The sequence below is a fragment of the Oryzias latipes genome, chromosome 23 (assembly GCF_053564925.1).
Source record: "Oryzias latipes strain Hd-rR chromosome 23, Olatipes_Hd-rR_3.1".
Lineage (NCBI taxonomy): Eukaryota > Metazoa > Chordata > Actinopteri > Beloniformes > Adrianichthyidae > Oryzias > Oryzias latipes.
The window spans coordinates 25,202,849-25,221,426 of record NC_136259.1 but is presented as its reverse complement, the minus strand read 5'-3'; the positions used below and the strand labels follow the sequence as shown (position 1 = coordinate 25,221,426).

At 43.9% G+C, this 18,578-nt stretch overlaps 1 protein-coding gene across 2 annotated transcripts; it reads right to left on the bottom strand.

The window, feature by feature from the left end:
- Positions 1–657: 657 nt before the first annotated feature.
- On the bottom strand, positions 658–18,006 carry LOC101156133 (CD9 antigen). 2 transcript variants are annotated; one of them, XM_023952490.2, is made up of 8 exons: positions 17,800–18,006; positions 5,402–5,504; positions 4,264–4,361; positions 3,147–3,221; positions 2,960–3,061; positions 2,797–2,886; positions 2,598–2,681; positions 658–1,207 (listed from the first exon to the last, which is right to left on the bottom strand). In XM_023952490.2, exons 1-8 carry the CDS (start codon positions 17,866–17,868, stop codon positions 1,142–1,144), a joined length of 687 nt encoding a protein of 228 aa, XP_023808258.1. In that variant the 5' UTR covers positions 17,869–18,006; the 3' UTR covers positions 658–1,141. The 2 variants fall into 2 exon arrangements, with proteins under 2 accessions (XP_023808258.1, XP_004083287.2); XM_004083239.5 differs by lacking the exon at positions 17,800–18,006 and adding an exon at positions 10,380–10,685.
- Positions 18,007–18,578: the final 572 nt, after the last annotated feature.

Here is an 18,578-nt window from a genome sequence, read left to right as displayed (position 1 = left end):
CTGGCAGAAAAAATATTTTAATTTGTCATTAATATTCGAAAAAGATAAATAAAATTTAGAATGCTTTAAAAACCAGAATGTTAATTTATTTTAGGTATAAAGTTGGATTTCTTAACCTGGAGTTCAATCACTACCGTCTGACACCACCCTCTAGTGGTCAATGGAGGTACTACTATTCAAAATCATTAACTAGACTTAGGGTAAAGTGTAGTGTGCAGTTGTTGTGTACACATTGTCAGTTTTACAGAGGGATCATATGAGGGTGTGTAGCAGTTGTGTAGCATGGGGAAGAAGCTGGTGACCTGTGACCTGTAGCGGCATCCTGAGGGCATAAGGTCAAACAGGTGGTGGGCGGGAGAGGCTCAGTAAAAATGTCATTTAAACATTTTCATCGTTTGTAAAACCCATTTTGAATGGTTTTATTATGAAAAGTACTCAAATATGTTCAATTTGAAGTAATTGTATGGCACTTAGATAATTATCAGAGCCGAGTAAAAAGAAAAAGCCTAAAACTAAGAATAATTCTAGTTTTCATTCACTGTTGAATCTTTAAAATTAAGATTTACATGATCACTGAAGGTAAATCACTTTATTTAAATATTAATTTACTTGCATAATCTACTGACAAATCCCCAGAGAAACAAACGGGAGGCCAAATTTAACACAAATGTTTTATTAGTTCGTTTATTTGGCATCTTAAAGACGTCAACTGCATTCATGTAAATATTTGCATAAAACGCCACAGTTCTGCATTAAAAAAATGAAAATCAAAGCTTCAAAATAAAAGACTTTGCTGCTAACCAACGATGAGTCCACAGATCAAACTTTAAGTGCAAATAACAGAACTGAAATATTACACGTTACAGATTTTAAAAAGGTAAAGAAAACGGGAACGTCAGCTGGGGGGGGGGGGGGGGGGGGGTCTTTAATCCTTCAGTGGGAAAGCTGCTCGGTTTGGCTTCATTACAGAAAATTTACATTTTACTTGAATGTTGGTTTAAATTAAAACAACGAGTACACACCCCCACAGATGGTGGCAGAAGGCCGTCGCTGCGGGAGCTCCGCGCCCCCCCCCAGGCCTGAAGGTCCGAGCGGCTGACTGACCAGGTTAGACCGGTTAAAAGGTGGAGCTTTGTTTGGTTTACATGTAGTTCCTGGACTTCCTGATGCCGCAGCAGAGAATCATGCTGAAGATCATCCCAAAGATCTGCAGACGGGAGGATGGAGACGGTCACGAAGCGCAAAACATGACAAACATTCACAAAGTAAACAACATTTAGGGTGGAAGCTGCTCATGAGAGAAACGTTTAAAGTCAGTTTCATCGCAAGTTTGGGGTAGAAGCCTTCAGATCTTTACATAAACTGCATTTTACAAAATTTTAAATCCATTTCCCATGTTTCTCGTGACGAAACCGACACCATTACGATGCATGGAAAGGTGTTTACATTTGATTTAAATTTTGTAATGCAATAGTATTGCATAAAAAGTAAGATTTCAGCTTTAAAAACAGAATAGTTTTAAAGAACTGATTTTTAAATAAATCTTTGATGTGATGTCACAATTTTCCTCCAGAGGGCGCCATCCATTAAATACTGATGTTCATTATGCTTAAAAATAAAAACACATTCTATGCAGTTTGTATTTTTCTGTAAACTTATTTGTAGTAGCCTACTGAACCCGGCTTTATGATGATTTAATGTTAGGACTTTTACGGGATCTTTGGATAAACTTTAATCCTAAAGATTAGATCTAAAGATTTGACAGCGCCTGGTTGGATACAATCATTTAATAACCTGTTTTTTTAAGATGGCAGCAAACAAAAAGGGACAACAATTAAACACGATCTGGGTTCCTGTTTCTTTTGACAAACATTCATCGATGACGTTCAGCCATCGATCTGAGAACAGGACTGAGTGACGTCACCCATAGATGTTTACTTCCCCCTCCAACCAAATGACGACCATTCAGTCACCAATCTGGACATTTTTGCGGGATACGGACGCCGCCATGGTTGAGCCGGATGACGCCAGTGATTGGTTCAGGTTTCCATAACGGCTCTGGTCAATCAGGAGCGAGCTTGTTGGAAGGCCACGCCCCTACCACTGAAATCTGTCAAACGTTTTGAAGGTGGGGGCCAGCAGGCGCCGCCTACTTTGCCGCATCTGATTGGTCAGTTCATAACTTTAACTACAGAAAAAATATGCGAAAAGTAGGAACATCAAGAAGACGTTAAATAAATGTATCTGAACAAGAATAGTTATTCTGACCGACAGAGTCACAGCTGTTTATGTCTTAACCATCCTGTGGACATAAACCAGCATTCAGTTTTCCTAATCCAGTCAGAAACGCAGAGTTTGGAGTCAACAAAGCTGGAAACTGTATGAATTCCTTCATTAGTGGAGGCAGGTAGAGTTCAGGTTTTAACTCACCTGCCGGACAGGTGAAGAAGAAAGAGAGTTTGTCACATATTCTGTCTAAATTCTCATCAGGAGTTTGAAAATCTGGACTTTTATGGAAACCGAACAGCCTACATCCTGAGTTCCGGTGGGGGGGCAGACGCCGTTCCGTCTGTTCCGTGTTTTGTCACACTTCTCACCGTGACGATTCCGATGCCGATCCCGACTCCTCCGATGATGTGCAGCTTGTTGTTGAAGATGCCGTCGATGGCGGTGGGGCAGCTCTGTCAAGACACACAGCGTTGAAGCGGCTCGGGTTCAAACACGTTTTATCGCTACGTTTGGGACAAATTCAGGCCAACTTGCTGTGCGTTTGTGTGTGTGTGGATGCTGTGTTACCGTGGTGACGAGGATGTCCAGCCCCTCCTTCTTGGGACAGATGTCATTGGCGCCATCAAAGACCGTCCCTGTTGGACCGCAGCAGTTCAGCTGCAGAGGAGAAGCCGCCGTTACGATCAGCCAGAATGAGGAGCGAAGAAAAAAAAATGGGCGGAGCTCTCACCCCAAAGTGGATGCCACGCAGCGTCTCCTTCAGCGCCTCCTGCTTGGTGGTCTGATAGTTGGAGAACGTCTCCTTGTAGAACTGAGTTAGGTCCTCCACCACCTGCACAAACAGCCGGATGAGCAAGAAGTGGTTGAACATGCATGTGGATGAGTGTGGGGGGAGGGGGGGGGGGGGGGGGTCATACTCTGTCTTTGTTGGAGAGCCCCCAGATCCCTGCAGCCACCTCCACAGTCAGGATGAGGAGGAGGAAGACGAAAAACTAGAGAAAGAAGAGTAGTAAGTAGTGAGTCTCGGCTTCAGACCAACATGAATCATTTATGGTCAAACATTTACCCAGAATCAAATTTAACGTAATGACCAAAACTTTACCACTTTTTCCACGTATGACTAATTTTTCATCCGTGTGATCTGTACACTATGTAGTGGCTGTGGGACGCGGCCTTTGCAGGCATCGATTTCTCCTATCAGCTGCAGAGCAGATGGACTTTAGTAAAAAGATCCTGAACATGGACCGCATGCTTGGATTCATCGATTTAGAGCAGGGGTGTCCAAACGTTTTGCAAATGGGGCCAGATTTGGTGAGGTGACGATGTTTGAGGGCCAACCAATCGACCTGCCTTCCATGAAATAACATTATCTGCGTTTTGGAGTATTTTTTCATAGTTGGACCTGAGACTTATACTCAGGAGCGACTTTTCTTTTTTTTAAAAATGCATTATTTCCCCCCTGATGACCGCTCGGGGTGGGGTGGGGGGGTGGGGGGGGTATGCAGCAAAGGGGAAGAAGCGCCGTCCAAAACAAACAGGAGAACCTGAAAGTTCTCCGTATTTTTGTCATTTACTTCGAGTCAGTCTCGTTCTTGTTTTTATTTTTCCTCGGACAGCAAGTCATCAATCCGGGTTTACAGAGAGACAGAAGCGCCGCTGAAAGCGCCGTCATTCAGACTCAACTCCTGCAGTCGATGGTGAAGCTCATTTAAAACAAAAACAAAAAACCTGAATGATCTGATGAAACCAGATATTGTAGAACTCTTCAAACGCTGGGCATCGCACTTATACTCCAGAAAGTACAGTATTTCCAAATGACCCATTTAATTAAAGTGTTTGTGCAGTGGGACACTAGTCATGTCTTGATTTAAATGAGGGTCGCATTTGGCCCTCAGGCCGGACTTTGGACATGCCCAATGTAGCAGGAGAAGATATTCCCTACACGATCATTGAAGCGTCTCAGAGGATCCGTTTGTCCTTGTGAACAGAACCAGCCGAGGGGGTGCGGTTCTCCTGTGGACTCCAAAGACTCACCAGTCCCAGCATGCACGTGGACTCTTTGATGGCTCCACAGCATCCCAGGAAGCCCACCACCATCATGAGAGCCCCCGCGGCGATCAGGATGTAGACGCCTGCAAACACGGACAGGCCTCAGAGCTGCTGCTGCTGCAGACTCACCTCCACCAGCACAAACAACTTCACTTCAGCGTGCAAATGTCAAATGCACCGTCGCTATGGTAACCTGGCTGTCAGCTGCCTGACTGATCACAGAAACTTGTGTGAAACCGTAAAGTGACTCAGCAGCAGCAGCTTGACGTGCCTGAGTCATGAGGACAAAAGCGGCGGCGGCCTCCAAACAAACAACCTGTCATTAACATGTTTGTCATTTCCATCTCGTCCTGCTCCTCGCTGCCCACCGATCTGCCCACGAAGGAGCCTGCCGCCGTTCCCTGACGGTTCCTCCCTGAACTCCAGGAACAAAGACGGGTCTGTGCAGCGGGGAAGAATGACGGCTGTGTGAGAACGACCTCGCCGGGGCCGGCGCTGGCCTCAGCACGCCATGCTGCTGCGACCGGTGGCAAGGAAAACGCACAAAACTGAGGCTCAGAAGGAGCGAGGACTCCTGTGCAGCTCAGAAGGGTGCCAAGGAGCCGTGAAGACAGACCAGAGCCAACATGCGGCGGCTCATCGGGTCACAGAGTTAGACTGCACTGCCAGCTGAGGAGAAGTGAGGCCTGAACCACAACAAAAGATAAAGCAGCTCAGATTCTCTCTGATAAGGTCCAGCTTCCCCTCAGGTGACATCACTTAGCTTCCATTTCCTCCCCCGTTACCATAGAAACCAGAAGCTGGCTCATTTGTCTACAATGACAGAAATAAAAACTGTCAAACTTTGCATTTCTGGGTCAAATTCAGACTCTTAAAAGGCTGAAATTAAATATTTTAATCAAACTTTGAGAAAGATTTAAAACAAAAACTTTTCAAAGAAGAAACTAGTTAGACCGGATCTTCAAAAACCCTTGGCTCCTTGATTGTGGGAACCGGACTCAGACCAAAAACCGGTTGGTCTGAGAGAACACTCTGCTTTTCAGGAAGGTCTCAAAGACATTTCTGCCGTGTTTCTCCTTTGCAGTAATCATACATAGCGTTAAGGGGACGGGGACGGTCTTACCAGTGAAGAAGACAGTCGGTGATTCCTCCACTTCAAACAAGGATTTGGTCTTGGAGTCAAAGCGAAGCCAAAGGCCCACGGCCAGCACGCCGGTTCCTGCCAGCTGAAGGGAGAAAACACAGCGGTGATGTTCTGAGCGTTTCAGGACTCGTTCCATCCTCAGATCATCCCTGCAGGAAACTAAACGGCTTCAATGGTTAAACTCCAGTTCTGCCTCAAAGGCTCCACTGAGGCCTGGAGCTGGACGGCCACAGTTTCAACTCTTGGACATGAAAATGAGCCTAAAAGCTCCGGGGTTAAAACCAGAACACTTAGGTTAAACCATAAAAGAGGAAAAACTGTAGATAGTTAGGAAGGAAGATGTGATTTTATTAAGATATGTTTTAAAGTAAGAGCTGAAGCTGAGAGTCATTTCACAGAACTTAAAGACCCACTGATGAAAATAGTCTTTTTGGTGTTTTTAACATGTTCTTGTGGCATTTTTCTAATGGAGGACATTTATAAAGAAAATCAAGCTCAAACTTACATTTAAGAATATTTCTTTAATCAGGAGAAGATGGGGGGGGGGGGGGGGGGGGGGTTGAAAAATATCTTATTTGTGACGTAGGCCACAAGCTCAGCAACGAGGACTGGCCGGGGTTGCTCAATGCCAAAGGTCCCGCCCACAATTCAGGTGGATTTCTAATGAGCTCCTGCTGCTCTGGAGAAACTATGTCCTAGAAAACGACAGGTTTTTGGATTTGGGCTAAAAACAGCATCATCATAATTAAAAGACCATTGAGAACAATTTGAAAATAGATCAAAAGATGACAGGAGCGAGACTTGAAACGGTATCAAGTAAAATCCCTGCAGAATTTGACTTTCCCCTCAAAACAAAAGCGGTTTCAGTTTAAACTATTTCATTTGATTAAGGTTGAACTTCTCATCTTCTGGCAAAAACGTGAACATTTAAATCGGAACCTGCTGTGCAACGGTGTAACATCTGAACATTCACCGCTTTCGTTTATCATTTTTGGACATATTTCCATGTGTTTTAGAAATGCTGTGGTTGCCGTGACGACAACCAAAGGTGAGAACACAGCATTCCACTCGAGTTTGAACAGCTTTAGCAACAGGTGAGACAGACTAATAAACTGCTGTGATCCAACCAGAGGCTCTTTGTTTTTTTACAAAGTCACACCTACGAATCTGATGTCATCCAGTCATGCAGCGACATGAAGCCTGCTGGGAAAAATGTCAGGGTTTCTATTCAATGCAACTTAAAATAAATACAGCTGAAAAATATGACGTCCATCCAGCTGGAGCTGACCAAACAGGACAAACATGTGACCTAACCCTAACCCACCATGACAGACTCGACAGTGAGGCGTCCAAAAAGCCTTTAGAGGACTTTTGGGACCTCCAACAAAGGTTTGATTCCCTTTCATGCACGGACAGCAGCTGCTCGTCTGAATCATCCTGAGGACGGACCTGACGAATGTTTTTGCATCTGAACATTAGTAATGTTTGTCTTCACAGATTTAATGGTTTTGTTTTTAAAGCCTGGAGCCACAAAAATCAAGATTACAAGTTCCACCTCAAGCACAGGAACACAACACTATTTTCCTGCCGTGTTTGACGGTCACAGCATGACGTCATGGTGGAGAAATTAGGAGCAGCCGCAGGATTCAGAACAACGACCGGCTGAACCTCACGGGAACATATCTGCAGAAGCTCATCCACGTTTTCTTCTCTGAAGTCCTCCAGGTGATCCAAGAGGAGAATCCGCTTCTCACTAGCCGTTTTAAATCCAGTTGTTAAACGGAGCTCTTCATAGAATCTACTAAACTAGAATGAAGGCTGAGCCTTCGGCTGTTCAACCAACTCCTGGCTTCAGTTCAGGAGACCCAAAACCTTCTAAACTTTCTGCTTTTGATGAAGCTGATGAAGCTCCACCTGAGACCTGGAGCTTCAACCCTTTTTCTGCAGCGTTCATCACAGAACAACATCAAGTCCTGACAGACCAGTTAAAAGTCTCTGAGCTACAACAGACCATGTCCTTAATAATAAAAAAAGGGGGAGGGGGGGGGGGGGGGGTTCTGCTCAGATGCTCCAAAGGATCAGCTGTGGAACCAGCAGGTCCAAACATGCAGACGGAAAGTTTCCCTCCCACAGATTCAGTCAACTCTTTAAGAAAACGGTGATTCATCATTTCCTTTACAGGAATTCAATCACAGAAAGGAAAAAAAAGAAAAAAAACATGAGTTACCACAGCGTGTGGCAACCCCTATGAATGATGGGAAGGTGAACAAAGTGTTTCTATGTCAGACAACAATGGTTAGTCGTCACCACTCCCAGAAACCCGTTACATGAACAGCAAAGATGATGATGAAGAAGAAAGCGGGGTCGAACTGCTGCTTGACGAATAGGTGGACAATTTCAATCCCATCAGCCTTTGCAGCTGAGAGTTAACATTACAAACGATACGAGGCTTCTCTGTAAAGACTTTGCTTCCCGACAGACTTCCTTCTAAAACTGAAAACCTGAAGTTTGGATCAAGTGTTCTGATCCGAGAGGGAAACTATACACGACTTTCCAAAATGCCTCCAACTCTGACAGGAAAAGCCACAAACTCATTTTGATTGAGTTTGTTACTCAGACTTATTTCAGTCGAGAAAAGATTCTGGATGGATCCTGCTGACTGGTTTCACAGCAAACGCCAGAAATGACCCGATCGGCCGTGGAAGTCAAGACAAGCAGGGATTTCTGTAAACAACGCGTCATCCAGGAAAATGACCAGTCATCACAGGGATTTAAACGTCAGCTTCACACAAACATGTTTTGCTCGTCAGTAAGTGGATCCACAAAACGTCAAATTTACATCCAGATCAGCCAGAAAGAACTCCAAGTTTACAAAACAAAAAAAAAGGTCATCTAGAATATTTAGAATACATTTGAATATCACATTTACAATTTAAAAGTGCACCACTGACTCAAGTAAGTAAAGGGAGCATAAAAATGATCTGCTCCCCTTTTATTTTCACAGAAAAGGTTTGCATGTTATGGAACTGCCTGATGTGAGGATGTAATCATCGCTTTGGGGCTCAACTTTTTCTAACTTAACAAAAAATAAATTGTAAGTAAAAAAAAACTCTTTAAGAATCCTGTCAAAGTTCAAAACTGGTGATAACTTTTAAACTGTTAAATTTTTTCTTCATTCTAGCAAGTCGTTTATTTGTTTTAAATTTATAGTTTGACTTTTCTTTTCTCCACACTTACATGCATTACCTCATTTGACAAAAACAAAAATCTCCAGCAACAGCAGCCATTGAAATTCCACTGCAGGACCGGTTTGTCCCATCATGGTTTGGAGAAATGCAGCAACAGGAAGAGCTCATTTCCTCCACGCTTACATTACAGGTGATTACTTCAGAACATTCAGCTGAAACTATTACGGGCAGGGAAATGTTTCCCTTTAACACAAGTCACAGAAACAAAACAAAAAAACAGATTTTCAAGTCCTAGTTCCTAGAGTTCTAGTACGGAGCACTTTCTCTGCAGATCTGCAGATAAAGATTTGTCGTTTCACAATAAAACGAGAAGAGGGGCTGATGTGGAAACTGGATCTGACTTTAAGCAGGAACTCGCTCTGGCCACTGAACTCAGAAGTCCTCTGCAGGTTCTGCTGCTGTCATGTTGTTAAAGCAACATGAGAATCACTCCACACCCTCCATGGAGCAACACCTCGGCTTAGTGTAGCTGCTGTTCCGGTGGTTTTCCCATTATGCCTGAGGTGCTAAGAGGGGATAGATTGACTCCCTAGAAGGAACTACAAGTCTTTTGTAAGATGGCGGACACTTAATGAGGTCAAAGGTCTACATAACTTGAAAAATTTCACACGAGAACTTTTGCAAAGACCGCTTGACCAAAGTTTTTTCCCCATTTTGTAGGAAACATTTTGTTCTGCAAATGATTTGTAAAAAAATGACATACAAATAAAGTTTGATTTGAAGTTGAGGCCTTTTCAAATGGTCCTGTAACTCAAACTAAGAAGAAGACATTTATTTATATGGCACTTTTTACAGGTAAAATACCAATAACTGCTTCACAAAGCTTAAAGGTAAAAGGTATAACAAAAAAGGCAATACAAATTAAATAAAAAATATGAAGTAAAATAAAATAAAAGTTCAAAGTAAAAGAGGGTCAGAGACAGGACATTCCAGAGTTCAGGGGCTGAAAGGACAGGTCTCCACGAGTTTTACGCTTGGTTCTCCCTCACTAAACAGCCATACTGTTTGTGTAACCATGACAGCAGCTCATTTAGTTGTTTTGCAAAAGCAGAATACGTTTCAGGGATGAAGGTCTGAGCCCGACAGGCTGAGGAAGAGGAGGGAAAGCTGGAGGGTTTGTCAGCCAACGAGCGGGGACTTCTCCCATTTTAAAAACACAGATGTTGCATGATGCTGATGACATTATGCTGTTTCTGAAGAGAAGACCTTTGCATTAAGTTCAACGGTTTCCAGGCAACAGTTTTACTAATTTTTCATGGCGGCAAATTCCCCATTACTACAGAAAAACAGGTTCAGAGCAGTTCAGAACAAGAGTTATGTATGCAGCTATGGTTCTATGAATCCCGGATGACCGCCAGAGGCTCGAAGCCCCGCCTATGGTGGTCAAAAGGGATGAAATAAAATTATCATTGCAAAACACCCCCCCCCCCCCCATCTTAAATAACTGAATAATATTTGACTCATTTAAGAAATAAAATAAAAATAAAAGTCTATTCCCATAAATCCAAATTAAATTATTTAGAAAAACAACAGAGACACAAAACAATCACAGCAGAAAACCACAAAATAAAAAAGCTTTTCTGTAAAAAATGTCCTTCTAAACTCGACTAAACACCTGTTTTTCTCTCCAGAACCTTCCTAGAAACTTTTCAACCGCAGCTGAAGGTCGTTTGCCAGGAATCCACTGAGAGAATGGAGTAAAAACCTACCCAGAAGAGGAAGTTGAAGCCAAAAACCAGGTATTTCAGGACGTTTCCCTCTGCCATGGTTCTCAGGTGAAGCTTTTCAGGAGAACAAAAGCGTCTCTTCAGCTCAGCGAAAAGAAAAGAGTGAAAGAGGGAGCAGGATCTGCTTTGTGTGTTTCTGAACCACAACAAGGTGTGGCTCACCTGAGTGCTCAGAGAGGGGAGGAGGGAGGTGGGGCCGGTGGAGAAGCTCCACCAGCTGAGGGCGGTTAAGGCGCTCAGGTTCACAGAGCTGCAGACGGCCCTTTTCCTCATCATCAAAGTCTCCGTTTCATGATCAATGATGAGCGCTAAGAGAGCAGAAAGGTCTGCAATACCATAATATATAATGTAATACTGTACTATTGTACTATTGTGTAATACTCAGCAGGAATCATACTCTCACTGTAAACGGCTGGCCCGGGACCAGAGACCCTGGTTTCGTTTTTTCACTGTGATAAAAATACTATAAAGATTCCTGAGAAGAAGAATGTTCTCCTCTGAAGACGTTCTCCTGCAGATCACATGTCTGAATTCACAACATCATCCATGAAAGAGCAGAAGGAAGGACCAGAGAACGCTGCGAAAACCAAATCTTAGGACAGTAAAAGGAGCCCTGTTTCAAGAAAAAAGTAACTTACTGAAAAAAGTATTGACGTTTAAGAGAACATGTTTATGTTTTCTTAAAGTAAGAGGTTTTCTTTCCCTATTGACATGGATGTAAATTAGCATCATTGCTATAATCCAGCATGTTTACGCCTATCATTGTTTGGTAGATGTTCATTGATGTGCACTGTCCCTATTAAATAAAGCTTATTACTTACTTTAATTGTTTAAAGAAAGTTTGTCAGTAACCCTGCACTGTAAAAACAGACACTGTAGAGATAAGTACAAAATTCTTAAAATTTGAAACACTTTCAAAGTTTCTGCATCAGTAAAACAAAAGTCAGTTTTCAGGGAAAGAAGATTTCCCTCTGACTCTCAGATGCCTGCAAACCTTCATCCTTACATTTTCTGAACCCTCTGCATTCCTTTTAGAGATGCTGGAGCCTATCCCAAGTGCTGTAGGGTGAAAGTAGAGTTCACCTGACCCTCTGGAACAGGGGTCACCAACCCTGTGCCCGCGGGTGCCCATGCTCCCCTTGTGGCGCCCGCAGGGAACGCTCCAAATATAGCACTGCTCATATAGCAAATCAATATATTGTGGCGATCTGGTGGTTAGCCCCGCCTTCAGCTTTTAAGACTCATGGGAAGTGGGGAATCTCGGGTGTCTTAAATCGCTCACCATAAGTGAGGGAGCTGTGAGCAGAAATGAGCTTAATGCTGTTTGGCTGGTGGTGGGTGTGTTCAAAATAGAATATATTTATTATTCTGGATTCATATTTCTGTCTGTTTTTATTCATATTTATGTTTAAAAAGTTAAAGTTAAGTTAAGTTAAAGTTTTAAAAGTTTAAAAGTTTAGCTTTAGTGTGTTCAATAAATGTTTATCTTGTTTGGCCCCAAACCTGAAGTGTGTTTTGGATTTAGGCCCCTCTGCAACTGAGTTTGACGCCCCTGTAATACGAGTAATACAAAAGGATGTCGTCAAATTGTGTTTGTGTGTGTGGGGGGGGGGGGGGGCTAGGAAGTTTTTAGTAAACAGGTCCTGTGGCGCCCTTTCATACCAATTAGTGCCCATGAAATAGCCCTCAGTCTCAAAAAGGTTGGTGACCCCTGATCTAGAACCATCAACTAACCCAGGGGTCTGCAGCATTTAACACTTAAATAATCATTCGGGTCAATTTCTCGCCGACCACGAGCCAGTAGGAGCAACGTCTGACTTCACCCTTTAGGGGGAAAAACAGAGTGTTGTATAAGTTACAGTTATGATGAGTTTAAACAAAAAACGCTTTTTTTTCTTTTTTGCATAAACAAAATTTAAATTCAAAGAAAAGTATCCTTTATCTGTATATATTAAGATCAGATGAGTTAAATAAAATTTGAGTTGGTTCACTTTTCTTTTACTTTATACGGTTGCTTTTTAAAACTGAATAATGGAGGGGTAAAAGAGCCACAGCGGAGGGGTAAAAGAGCCACAGTAGAGGGGTAAAAGAGCCACAGCAGAGGGGTAAAAGAGCCACAGTAGAGGGGTAAAAGAGCCACAGCAGAGGGGTAAAAACCGCCAAAGTAGAGGGGTAAAAGAGCCACAGCAGAGGGGTAAAAACCGCCAAAGTAGAGGGGTAAAAGAGCCACAGCAGATGGGTAAAAACCGCCAAAGTAGAGGGGTAAAAGAGCCACAGCAGATGGGTAAAAGAGCCACAGCAGAGGGGTAAAAACGCCAAAGTAGAGGGGTAAAAGAGCCACAGCAGAGGGGTAAAAACCACCAAAGTAGAGGGGTAAAAGAGCCACAGCAGAGGGGTAAAAACGCCAAAGCAGAGGGGTAAAAGAGCCACAGCAGATGGGTAAAAGAGCCACAGCAGAGGGATAAAAACCACCAAAGTAGAGGGGTAAAAGAGCCACAGCAGAGGGGTAAAAACGCCAAAGCAGAGGGGTAAAAGAGCCACAGCAGAGGGGTAAAAACCGCCAAAGTAGAGGGGTAAAAGAGCCACAGCAGAGGGGAAAAACCGCCAAAGTAGAGGGGTAAAAGAGCCACAGCAGAGGGGTAAAAACGCCAAAGCAGAGGGGTAAAAGAGCCACAGCAGAGGGGTAAAAACCGCCAAAGTAGAGGGGTAAAAGAGCCACAGCAGAGGGGTAAAAACGCCAAAGCAGAGGGGTAAAAGAGCCACAGCAGAGGGGTAAAAGAGCCACAGCGGAGGGGTAAAAGAGCCACAGTAGAGTGGTAAAAGAGACACAGCAGAGGGTTAAAAACCGCCAAAGTAGAGGGGTAAAAGAGCCACAGCAGAGGGGTAAAAACGCCAAAGTAGAGGGGTAAAAGAGACACAGCGGAGGGGTAAAAACACCAAAGTAGAGGGGTAAAAGAGCCACAGCAGAGGGGTAAAAGAGCCACAGCGGAGGAGTAAAAGAGCCACAGTAGAGTGGTAAAAGAGACACAGCAGAGGGTTAAAAACCGCAAAAGTAGAGGGGTAAAAGAGCCACAGCAGAGGGGTAAAAACGCCAAAGTAGAGGGGTAAAAGAGACACAGCAGAGGGGTAAAAGAGCCACAGTAGAGGGGTAAAATAGACACAGCAGAGGGTTAAAAAACGCCAAAGTAGAGGGGTAAAAGAGCCACAGCAGAGGGGTAAAAACACCAAAGTAGAGGGGTAAAAGAGCCACAGCAGAGGGGTAAAAGAGCCACAGCGGAGGGGTAAAAGAGCCACAGTAGAGTGGTAAAAGAGACACAGCAGAGGGTTAAAAACCGCCAAAGTAGAGGGGTAAAAGAGCCACAGCAGAGGGGTAAAAACGCCAAAGTAGAGGGGTAAAAGAGACACAGCGGAGGGGTAAAATAGACACAGCAGAGGGTTAAAAAACGCCAAAGTAGAGGGGTAAAAGAGACACAGCAGAGGGTTAAAAACCGCCAAAGTAGAGGGGTAAAAGAGCCACAGCGGAGGGGTAAAAGAGCCACAGTAGAAAGGGTAAAAGAGACACAGCAGAGGGTTAAAAACCGCCAAAGTAGAGGGGTAAAAGAGCCACAGCAGATGGGTAAAAGAGCCACAGCAGAGGGGTAAAAGAGCCACAGCAGAGGGGTAAAAACCGCCAAAGTAGAGGGGTAAAAGAGCCACAGCAGAGGGGTAAAAGAACCACAGTGGAGAGGTAAAAGAGCCACAGCAGAGGGGTAAAAGAGCTACAGCAGAGGGGTAAAAACGCCAAAGTAGAGGGGTAAAAGAGCCACAGCGGAGGGGTAAAATAGCCACAGCGGAGGGGTAAAAGAGCCACAGTAGAGGGGTAAAAGAGCCACAGCAGAGGGGTAAAAGAGCCACATAAGACGGGTTAAAGAGCCACAGTAGAGGGGTAAAAGAGTCACAGCGGAAAGATAAAAGAGCCACAGTAGAGGGGTAAAAGAGCCACAGCAGAGGGGTAAAAGAGTCACAGCGGAGAGATAAAAGAGCCACAGTAGAGGGGTAAAAGAGTCACAGCGGAGAGATAAAAGAGCCACAGTAGAGGGGTAAAAGAGTCACAGCGGAGAGATAAAAGAGCCACAGTAGAGGGGTAAAAGAGTCACAGCGGAGAGATAAAAGAGCCACAGTAGAGGGGTAAAAGAGCCACAGCGGAGAGATAAAAGAGCCACAGTAGAGGGGTAAAAGAGTCACAGCGGAGAGATAAAAGAGCCACAGTAGAGGGGTAAAAGAGTCACAGCGGAGAGATAAAAGAGTCACAGCGGAGAGATAAAAGAGTCACAGCGGAGAGATAAAAGAGTCACAGCGGAGAGATAAAAGAGTCACAGCGGAGAGATAAAAGAGTCACAGCGGAGAGATAAAAGAGTCACAGCGGAGAGATAAAAGAGTCACAGCGGAGAGATAAAAGAGTCACAGCGGAGAGATAAAAGAGCCACAGCGGAGAGATAAAAGAGCCACAGTAGAGGGGTAAAAGAGCCACAGCGGAGAGATAAAAGAGCCACAGTAGAGGGGTAAAAGAGTCACAGCGGAGAGATAAAAGAGCCACAGTAGAGGGGTAAAAGAGTCACAGCGGAGAGATAAAAGAGCCACAGTAGAGGGGTAAAAGAGTCACAGTGGAGAGATAAAAGAGCCACAGTAGAGGGGTAAAAGAGCCACAGCGGAGAGATAAAAGAGCCACAGTAGAGAGGTAAAAGAGTCACAGCGGAGAGATAAAAGAGCCACAGTAGAGGGGTAAAAGAGTCACAGCGGAGAGATAAAAGAGTCACAGCGGAGAGATAAAAGAGTCACAGCGGAGAGATAAAAGAGTCACAGCGGAGAGATAAAAGAGTCACAGCGGAGAGATAAAAGAGTCACAGCGGAGAGATAAAAGAGTCACAGCGGAGAGATAAAAGAGCCACAGCGGAGAGATAAAAGAGCCACAGTAGAGGGGTAAAAGAGTCACAGCAGAGGGGCAAAAGAGTCACGGCAGAGGGGTAAAAGAGTCACAGCGGAGAGGTAAAAGAGCCACAGTGTTGGGGTAAAGTGGTCCCCTGAACTAACCTAGGAAGGTTGTTTTTGCACAGGAGGAAATGCAAACTGCTCACAGAAAGAACGCAGCTGAGATTTGAACCAGGGTCTTTTTGCTCTAAGGGTTGGGTGCTGACCACTACACCACTGCCAGAACTAATGCAAATCATTAAAGTCTGATTTGCGCTTTGATTCTGCCTCACCTCCCCTCTGCGCCTCCTTCTTCCTGTGTCAAAACAACTGGTCACAGCAGGAGCTGAAAGCGCCCCCTACAGGACCCTCTGGCTGTCCAACAAACATCCCAGTCAGGTCAACAAGCCGTGAAACTTAAAAAAGGATTCCCCTCATGGGTTCACCTGTGGATGTTATGGTGCAAAAATGTCTCTTTTGTTCCAACTTTATGCTTCTGTTTCATGACTCCGGACCTTTAAATGATTATGAATTCCCCAAATAACACGAGAACACACACATTTCTAGCATTCAAGAAGATAAACTTCACATAAATGTATTTATATTTAAACAACCTGAAAATCAGGCAGGAAGTCTCATCTAACAGCTGACGCAAGATCAGGCAGAAAACGTTTCCTTCATTTACCTCACAGTCATCCTCACGGGGTGACCACGCCCCCTTTTACCTCATTCCTGGCATGAACTCGTTAACAAACATGAATCTCACTGGTTGGACTCCCAATCAGAGGCTCGGCAGAAACTGTTTCCTAGAAAACAACACAGGTTTGGGGATTTTTGGCTAAAATCGGAATAAAAATAAGGAAAAGACCCCTGGAAAGGCTTTGAAAAGCGATCAGAAGATGATCAGAGTGGGACCTTAAAGATCTGTCAACACACACATGTGTGTGCGGTGTGCGTGTGTGTGTGTGTGTTTGTGGGGGGGGGGGGGGGGGGGGGATAAGGTTACAGGGGTTAATTGGACCAAAGGTCTGATCTAATCTTCAGGCAATAATCGAGTTTTGGAGCAGATTCTTCTTGGTGGCTTTCATCCCTAAACCGTCTCACATGGTTTTTGCCGTTTTAGCTGCATTGCTGGTTTTGCACAAAGAACTCAGGAACTCATGAAATATGTCAATTATTTTTAATCAGGTCACATTTGAAGTCAATGACAAAGAGGAAGTTATAAAAGTGTAAACACTTCCTGCATCTGTTCTAGTGTCAGTTTGACCTAAACCCACTCAAGCTGCAGCAAACGGCTTCAACCTAAATATCAGCTCACATGCCATCCCTGCAACAGAAAAGCCCTCAGCACCTCCTTCCTGTCGCATTCTGCAGACGGATGGACTCTGAGGACGCTGAGCGTCCAGCTCCGACACGTGCGATTCCCACAGTTCACAGCTGCAGGTTCTCTCCAGAAACCAGGATGCAGGCAGTTTGCATGGCTGCTACATAATCTAATCTGCATGATGCTCCCATGTCTGAGGCCGGATATAGGCATGTGCGGGGGGGGGGGGCACCTTGACTGCCCCCCCACAAAACACCAGATAGAGTTTCAAAATATTAAAACTCAAATTAAAGACAAAAAACACAAAAGGATGGAGACAGATATAAAAAAAAGATAAATGCAGCCTCAACAGGCCCTAAACCATTTCCTGCCAGTGCATGTCCCAAGCCCGGTGCATGTCCCAAGCCCGGTGCATGTCCCAAGCCCGGTAAACACAGACAGTAAAGTCAGGAAGAGAATTCCACATAAAACTTACAACACAGATCAAATAGACCAAAGGTAGTTTGACTAGTTAGTTGATGTTTTTTTAAATAACTTTTTAGGGTCTCTCAGCACACTCAGAACCCCCCCCCCCTTCACCCCCCAACTGATTTTCTACATGCACCCCTACAGCGGGGCTGACTAAATCCTGGACTGCTCAGAGAGACGATAGACTAAAACTCTCACTGCTTCCTTCAGGAGACAGGGAAATCATGGTTTCTTTCTGTTTTTCATTTGTTGTGTTTACATTTTAAACAGTGAAAAATATTTGGGTTTGGCTGAAAATACATCTGAAAAACATTCAAATGATTTTTTTTAAAATAAAGTTTAAAGTGAGTTCTTTGCGCTTTTATTGTGAATTTAAAACATAAAAACATTCGAACTGATGTTTAATGATGTTTAAAATAAGCAAAGAAATATTTTGGAGTTCGCATTATAGTTTTTGTTTAGTTTTTCTAAACTGTATTTTTACTGTCATCGGACATGAAATTGAAAAGAAAAACTTTATTTTTTAAAAGATTTGACAGACAAAATCAGGAATTTTTGCTTTTATAAAGTTCAACAGATTTTTACCATTTAACGTGGCTCAGAATAACGGTTCCTTTTCTAAACTACAGGAGTTGACGCCGTTTTTTTTCCCCTCAGACTCACCCAGAAGATGAAGTTGAAGATGAAGAGCGCGTACTTGACGCATAACTCCCAGCTGCTGAGCGCCGTCATCCTCCCGGGTTCTTCTGCTCCGTGTCTGCGGGGAAATTCACCTCAGGATTTTCTTTCCTCTAACGGTTCGGTCGGTGCGGCAGCCGCCTCCTTCGCTGTAGCCTTCGGCTCTGCTCGACTGTTGTCGGGTAGTTCCGTCAGCGGCTTCGAGTTTTCAAGATACCACGTGACCCACGCCCCAAAGAGGCGTCCCGAAAAACGCTTTTCCTTCATCCTTTTATTTGGATGAATCTGTCGGGCCTTTGTTCTTTTTTCTTCAGGTTCTTTATAAATCTGAGGATGAAGAACGAAAATATAAGAAAATATTTTCAGAAAAGCCAAAAAAATGTATGAAAATAATAAAAGAAAAATTCTTGCAGTCAGCATTTACAACATCAAAAATAATTTCTTTTTCTAAGTTTCATCAATACGTTTTTTCTAGCTGTTTTAATAAAGATAATTCCCCTTTTCCCGGGAAAAATAAATATTTTATTCTTGTCTGAGGGGAGGCAGAGGTCAGGTCAACCTAAACCAGTGACTCATGTTCTCTCCATGCTGGAAATGTGTCTGTTTTTCTGCAGAACAAAGGCGTCACTGTGAGCTGTCAGCCCACGGCTGCTGGAGGAGAACCAGAGGAGTCAAGAACATCCAAAAACAATGACTATTTTTAATCATCCACTTTTCTTGATGACGTTTTGGAACGAAAAAGATTTTAAAAAGTGAATTTTTTT

Excerpts from the sequence above, each read along its gene's own strand:
- LOC101156133 (XM_004083239.5), bottom strand. The coding sequence starts at position 10,673 with ATGATGAGGAAAAGGGCCGTCTGCAGCTCTGTGAACCTGAGCGCCTTA. Across the intron at positions 4,362-5,401 it reads ACCGACTGTCTTCTTCACTG|GCGTCTACATCCTGATCGCC; the intron begins GTAAGACCGTCC and ends CCGTGTTTGCAG. Across the intron at positions 2,887-2,959 it reads TGCGTGGCATCCACTTTGGG|CTGAACTGCTGCGGTCCAAC; the intron begins GTGAGAGCTCCG and ends TCTCCTCTGCAG.